The 7,456-nt window shown below is 45.2% G+C and overlaps 1 protein-coding gene across 1 annotated transcript in view; it reads right to left on the bottom strand.

Moving 5' to 3' along the window:
* Positions 1–609: 609 nt before the first annotated feature.
* The window catches only part of LOC106106059 (transcription initiation factor TFIID subunit 4-like), a 43,753-nt gene continuing 36,906 nt past the window's right edge, over positions 610–7,456 (bottom strand). Inside the window, exons 6-11 of the mRNA XM_013286588.1 lie at positions 3,104–3,234; positions 2,727–2,960; positions 2,358–2,537; positions 2,115–2,262; positions 1,870–2,037; positions 610–1,712 (exon numbers count right to left, since the gene is read on the bottom strand). Coding sequence (XP_013142042.1) covers positions 1,479–1,712; positions 1,870–2,037; positions 2,115–2,262; positions 2,358–2,537; positions 2,727–2,960; positions 3,104–3,234 — 1,095 coding nt within the window. The 3' untranslated portion in view covers positions 610–1,478. The remainder of the gene's footprint in view (positions 1,713–1,869; positions 2,038–2,114; positions 2,263–2,357; positions 2,538–2,726; positions 2,961–3,103; positions 3,235–7,456) is intronic.

The following is a 7,456-nucleotide window of genomic DNA, read 5'->3' as shown; positions in this document are numbered from 1 at the left end:
ATCCCATATGTACTCCAGACTTTGTTTTATGTCTGTGCCAATAAGATATGTTGAACCGTTGCAGAATGATCGAGTAAACAATAAAAAACTAAATTAATGAATCCCGCGAGAACCGTAACTAATCCCGGGATAAAAAGTAGCCTATGTGTTCTTCCAGACTACGCTCTAAACCTGTGCCAAATTTCATGGAGATCTGTTGAGCCGTTGAGGCTACAAACGCTAACAAACATCCATCCATCGTAACTTTCGCATTTATAATATTACTAAGATACATACGGAACGTCCGTCGTTAACAAAGATATAAATGCTAATTTAAACTGATTAAGGCAATTCATATTACATCAACCTTCCTACGGATTACATCCCTACACTTTCTCTATAGTGAGGCGCGTACAAAGCGACCCGGATGTTAACAGAAACTTCTAGACTAGACGTACAGAGTACATACATTAACAACTATAAGCGAGACTAGCCGTCACACGGGAAATAAACTATTATTTCAGAAACTGCAACCAGCACAATGCGTATTTTGTAACACAGTTGCGTATTTCTGTACAGTTTGCTTGTGGACCGCACCGCCGTATGACGGCTCCTAAATAACATTTCAAATCAGCTAAGAAATTAAACTAAGTAATAATATGACACAAACATCTAATGTTACAATACATATAATACACGTACCTTATTGTACACATTTGTTACACATCCTATACGGACATTTATCACATGATTTTGATTACGTGACGATCGCCGGAGGGATACATTTCTTTGTTTTAAGATTATATAAACAACGAACACAATACAGAAAAAAAATTAGGAGTCGAGGTGCAAGAGATAAGAAGCAGGAGTCAGCAAACAGGTCTAAGAAATGTATCCGCCGACGTCATCGCACAGTTACCAGTTATAATAACACGATAATTTAGTGACTTCATAAAAATGACTACACGAACGTATCTCACATATTTCTATTGATATAATGTAGCTACTAGCTGTAACATTAAACATTTACTACGTCTATTTCTAGTTCATTCTTTCAAGCTTTATATTTTTCTTAGACATAAGTTAGAAATGTCACAATTCTGTTTTTATGTACTTCTCTTGGTGACTTAGCTGCGGCTACATCTTTATACAATTGTTCCTTTTACTATAGACTCGGAAACATGGCTTTGCCAAACTCATAAAAAATCAATAAATTTTTGTTACAGTATTTTCTTTTTACAAATATTTAGCTGTAGCCGGCTGCCTGCAGGGCGCGGGGCGCGGGGCGCCGGGCGCAGCTTGCGGGCACTGGCTGCAACACGGCTCAGGACATGGCCTTTTTACTTACACTTAAAGCGCTTAAAATCTAACTCCATGCCGTGCCGCAGCAACACGTTCCTAGCGTGAGCTAACAACACGCCACATAACGCAATATTACAATATTGACAATGTCCAACTTCTTCACAATAAACAACTAGCGTTTCGATTGAGACGGCATCTCACACGTCCAGCGGCGCGCGGTGCGGCTGCGCGGGGTGCGAGGGGTGCGCGGGGTGCGCGGCGTGGGGCGCGTGGGGCGCGCGGGGCGCGGGCGCGAGGCGGTCGAGGGGCTCGAGGTCGGCGCGCGGGGCGCGGGGCGCGCGCGGCAGTCGCAGCGGCACGGGCAGCAGCTCCGGCATCACGCTGTGGTGCGTCACCAGCGCAGACAGCGACGCGAACTCCTTCGTAAAGCCCTGCGCCACAACACGCCCTCACTACACCGAAGCTAATCTCCGACGTCCAGCGATTGAGACGTATGTACACGTTGATAGTACGAATATTTATAGAAAAACTTAACCTCACACATGAGATGAAACTTAATAAGGCAAGTAGAATCTGTATGATGGGTACCTTTATCTTGTATCCCTTGGGCGTGCGCAGGATGAGGTAGTGCGCGATGCCGTGGTGCGCGAAGTCCCGCGGCACGCGCAGCGACAGCGCCAGGCAGCCTCGCTGCGTGGTGGACGCGCGCACCAGGAACGCGCCCACCCCCTGCGCGCCCAGCACCTCCAGCGCGATCTGCGCGCACCGCACGTTACTGCCGGCTCACGGCCGCACCTCACTACACTACCGTGTGTCTACAGAGCGCTAGGAACCTCTCGCGGGATGCCTTGCTGGAACCAGGGCGCGTGGCGCAGCTCGGGCTCGGGGCGCGGCGGGCCGGGCGCGGCGGGGCAGGCGGGGGAAGCGCCGCACGAGGACGCGCCCGACGACGAGGACGCGCCGCCGCTGCCGTCCGCCGGGCTGACACACACAAGCGCGTCACATGCAACGGGGGAAATAAATACTAGTGTCGCCAACCCAGTCGATCTTCGATCGCCATTTAGTTCCAAAATTACCTATTAATCATATTAGACTTGAAGTCGAAGTCTGCGTGCCTGTGCGCGGGGGAGCGGGGCGAGCCGGGGGAGCGCGGCGGGGGCGGGGGCGGGGGCGGGGCGCACCGCGCGCGCGCCTCCGCCTCCGACGCCTCGTTGATGTACCCGCCGCCGCTCAGACACAGCGGCACGTTGGTGGGCCTGACACAGTCACACCACATTTGCTGTCGCCTAATGAGTACCTCACACCGAAGACGAGGGCTAAGACCGGTGAACGGGACGTTCATTTAGAATTTCCCGTATTTATTGGCCGTTCCTCCTTTTAACCATTTTTTAGGTAAGAAAAAGATGAGTACGGCAGCAATATGAGAAGACGAGCTTTACACTCACGTGGTGGGCGTGTCGGCGACGAGCGGCGTGGAGTCGTCGTCGGAGGGCTGCAGCAGCGTGAGGCCGCGCGCCAGCCGGCGCATCAGCGGTGGCCGCTCTCCGAGCCGTTCGCCGAGCCGCTCGCCGAGCCGCCGGTAGCAGCTGAGCTCCGTGGGCGAGGACTCCTCCGAGCTGCTCGGGCTCGCCTCCGGTGGCTCGCTCGTTCCGCCCATCGCCTCGCATTGCACCAACGTCCTGGAAATTGTCTTTTCTTACAGGCGACTATTGTTTGTCGAAATTGACACTGGGTCTTTAGCGATGCTGATTTGCCAAGAGAAATGAAATAAACAAGGACGAAACATAAAGTCGACTAAAACAAAAAACAATTATCTTATCACCTGTCCAGGCAGTGGTGGGCGGAGCGGGGCACGGGGCGGGGGCCGGGGCCGGGCCCAGGGCAGAGGCGCGCGAGGCCCGGCAGCGAGTCGGGCGCGCGCGCACACGCCCCGCCGCCGCTTAGCTCCTTACTCTGCAACCGCAACACATACATGAACACACACACATATGTACATACTCAGAAATGTCGCCGTTTCCATTATTATGAGAAACCAATTGTCCTCCCACAAGTCCTTGTAATATCACCCTGTCACCACGCATCGCCTCTCTAACCGCAGATCGATTGGTCGTTTAATATGAATGTCCTTATGCAAAATGTTTTTAGTTACAGAAACATGTTTATTCTCATTATTATGACACTAATGTCAGCATAAAACCACCCACAATATGGGTTCCTTTGTTTTATATTTAATGATTGGATTTAGCGTAATCGTTTTTATTTCTAATTTTAGTCAATCCTTTTCCATCGCCCCTCTAATAATACAAAACTCTTTAATTTACGTTTATTGAAAAGTGGAACGGAAATAATGTCAGAAACAATAGAAGCTTTGTTAACTTGGAAATGAACAACATTTCGTTACTAAGTTTTCTTTGTTTAGAGAGGCTCGGCCGCTTTGAGAACTCTATACAACTGAAATTTTTATAAAAATAACACGCGATAAATGCAACACAAAAATTGCAACCTAGCGGGGCGGAGGGGCGGAGGCGCGGAGCGAGAAGTGTATCGGTTTGAAAGCTGCGAGACCACTGCATTTTGAACTTTCACCAATGCTCGCAATTCGCAATGTAAACAATTACTCTTTATTCAAAAAATAAAATTGAATGCACACTAACTTTATTTTCAAAAACAATACGTTCATTTCTATAGTGGCTAAAATGATCAGCGATAAAAGATAATGATTATCACTAAAGGTCATCGACAACTATTCCACTTTAACAACACTAAGTAATGTGGTTAATTACAGATGTGAGGCTTAGAGAGCCGTGCCCTCGCGGACACTGTGCCCCCTTCACTCACCGACATCGCTTCTCACCGTTGGTGGTATGTTACCTACGAGTGTCTTGCATTGGCATCAATAGAGGAGAAATTGTATGTGTTTTATATTTTACATAACACCAAGTAATGTAAGGTAGCTTCGTTTGTTGCACTCCGTTTTATCGCGTTTAATTGTATACCAATTTAAATGACTCGTAGTCGTTTTATACAATTTAATAGAAGTTGAAACGGCACAGCTATCTCGCTTCTATCGTCACACAAATGTTTTCAGATTATTTTAAGTGTTACGTCCACATCGGACCAGTGTTGTGTTGCGCGCGATTTACAAAATTAATATGCTCTTATGTTAATCAAGATGGTCTGTCCTGCACTGGATTAAGGTTGAAATTAATGCATCGTACGATGCTAAGGCGAAAGCAACAATGTTGTTATATTATGTGCAGTATTAAAATCGTTTTAAGATTTCCCCGAGCGGGCCAGAGCGGGGCTGAGGGGGGCGGAGCGGGGAGCGGGACAATTCGTAACGGAATGTTGTGTCGGCGACTGATTTATGTAGTTGTTTAACGCCGCGCGTCCGGCCGAGCCGAGCCCGGGCCGGAGCCGGAGCCGGGGCCGAGCCGAGACCCCGCTTACTTTTTGGGAGGAAAGTACGGACACGCTTTATATATTTGACTTTTTAATTGATTCGAAATAAAATTACAGACAGTTTTAAAACTGTGTCGACATCTGGATTTCTTTAAAAGTACCCATAATACAATAAGGGGTTATTTTCGGAAGTCCTGGAAAGTCTTGCGTGTTAGCGTTATATCTAAATTTGTGAGCTCTTATTGTCTCATTTATAGATAGATAGATAGATTACAATATTAATCATTAGTCAAACAACTAGAAATAGTTAATAGTAGAGTCGGAAACGGGGCAATTACATTTTATATAATTTCTTCCGCAAGTCGCGATACCTGCGCGAAACTCCTCCATACACCCAGTGCATAAAATATTATTGATTGATGACAAATATAACACACATGCTTATTGATTTAAAAAATCTGTAAAGGCTCTGGTGTGAACGATGGCATATAGTGATAACACGTGGTGTAGGCTCACGTACAAATGTATGATATAATCTATCAAATTGTGTAATGTATCTATAGTATTGTGCAATATTTCTGCACCATCTCATATGCGAGTGAGAGCGGAAGCAGTGGAGGCGCTGCCGGAGCACCTTACAGGACCGGCACAAAGCAAGTAGGCCGCCGCCCCGCGCCCCCGCCCCGCCCTTCACAGGCCCGGCGACCACGTTTAGGGAATGTCCCACATATGCCTTTGTTGCACAGACCTAAATTCAAGTAGCTACCTAAACCTAGGAGCGAAATAAGAGGGTGAAACGACATCTTTAAAAAAACTGCATTTATGTTCGATGCAAAAATATTTCGGACAGGTAATAAAATTTGTTGTACGAGTATTTGGATTTAATACATTGTACATACCTATCGTAGGCTGAAAACCAGCGCGGCCTTCAGTGACAAGCTGGAGGCAGCATCAGCTGAGCCTTTTCCTTTTGACCAAGAGTTTGTATTTTTATTTTTATTTCATTAATAATTGTAAGTTATGTTCCTTTAATTTTCTTTTTGGTCAATAAATAGTGTTTTATTTTTATTTATTTTATTTTATCGTCAAGGTATGAGAATGCTATATTTTACGCCTGCCTTTAGGGATTGGAGCTGTCCCGTAGAAGACAGACGTCGTCGCGGGCTACACTACTGTTACGATAAGTAAATCCTTTGTAAACCATTTAAACTCACATAGAATTACGATCGCTGTAAATTAACCGCAATTTCTCTTTCGTAGTAAAGCCCCCAATGTAAATACAAGGTCTTCATGTTTATTTATACGACAGACGATCACTGGCAGCTATTATTAACGTCGACGTGGGTCTCTGCCGAGCCTCGCGTGCCGGCGCCGAGCCGCGGCATCTTCGCCAGTCACAATATCACTGTCCTGCGCCCCTACGTAAATCCTTTGGAATAAAACGTCAAGGCTATCACGTTAGTTATAAAGCTAGCTAATAAAGTTCTACAAACATCTTGTCCGTGTGTCGCTGGTGTAAAACACAAGAGAGTCGTTCCTAAAAGTTTAATTAAATACGAGCAGCGAATGTGCTCTCCCCTCCCCCTCCCCCTCCCCCGGCGCAGAGATACAACTTGGAATCTCACGTTGCACCATTATTGTTGTTATATACTTTACGTTATAACTATCATTATTGTAATTGTCCTGTATCAACCAGCATGAGCTCGACATCGGCTCCTAGCGTATTCAACAAATACCTTATATGTTAACCATAATTTCTACCTACCCTTCTAAATTTAGTATCCCTTCCCTACAGAACTCTGTTGCCTCGGTCTTGTGATAAGTATTGTGACGTTGTTCAATCATGTTTATACGATTGTGTTGTAAAATTCTATGTGTGAAAAAAATAAAATCAATAAAGAAAACCCTTTTAAATTACTGCGTAAATTTAATTTGTTGGTGTTTTGTTATTGTGTGTTTTTAGCTGTTTTTAAAACACGTTTAACCAAGAAAAGAAGAGAAAGTACGATTGAATTTATCGAAGAAAAAATTGTCTGAATTTTATTATAAGGTTTTATAGAAGCGGGCGATAGAGGGCCATAACTGCCGGCGGGGGGAGGAGGGGAAGGGGAAAGTTGTGGCACGTTTCATATCAGTGGATGAACTGCTGGATTTCAATCCACGCAGGAACGATTAGCACTCTCCCACGAGGTTATCTTTCATGAGGGACACCATCAAAACGGAAGCCTATATACTTGAAAGCTAGTTTTTTGTTTATTTTCTTGTAAAACGGATTCCACTGGCATTGTTTTGATAAGTTTTGAACTCGTTTCGCTGAAGATATTATTTTACTCAATGTATTATTGAACTGACATAGCTCTACAAACGTTCTTTTATAAGCCAACAAATAGATAAAGAAAATCCCTATAAAAACAGTGTAAAAAGCACACTAGAGACGTGAAATAAAGCTAAGCCGCCCCTGCCGCCGCCCGCACCGCCGCCCGCACCGCCGCCGCCGAGCGTATCGGATAGCCATTTGAATAAGTAACTCGATTATGTCCGAGGCGCGACACCGATAGCTGATACGGTTTTATGATTGCATTTGTAAATACTACGTAAATAACTGAATATACAGCTTTATATTTATCAGATATTGGTAGAAAATATTTTCGGTTTCTTTCAGTTGTTAATGATACATAATTCGAGATAGATAAATAATTCCAATAGATGACTTTTCTTAACTTTATATAGATAGTTATTAACGCCTTGTTCTGTACGTTGAGTTAACCTTGCT

Source organism: Papilio polytes, unplaced genomic scaffold (assembly GCF_000836215.1).
Source record: "Papilio polytes unplaced genomic scaffold, Ppol_1.0 DF822511.1, whole genome shotgun sequence".
Taxonomy (NCBI): Eukaryota; Metazoa; Arthropoda; class Insecta; order Lepidoptera; family Papilionidae; genus Papilio; species Papilio polytes.
Note: the sequence above shows the minus strand (reverse complement) of the source record. Positions and strands in the feature narration are given on the sequence as shown.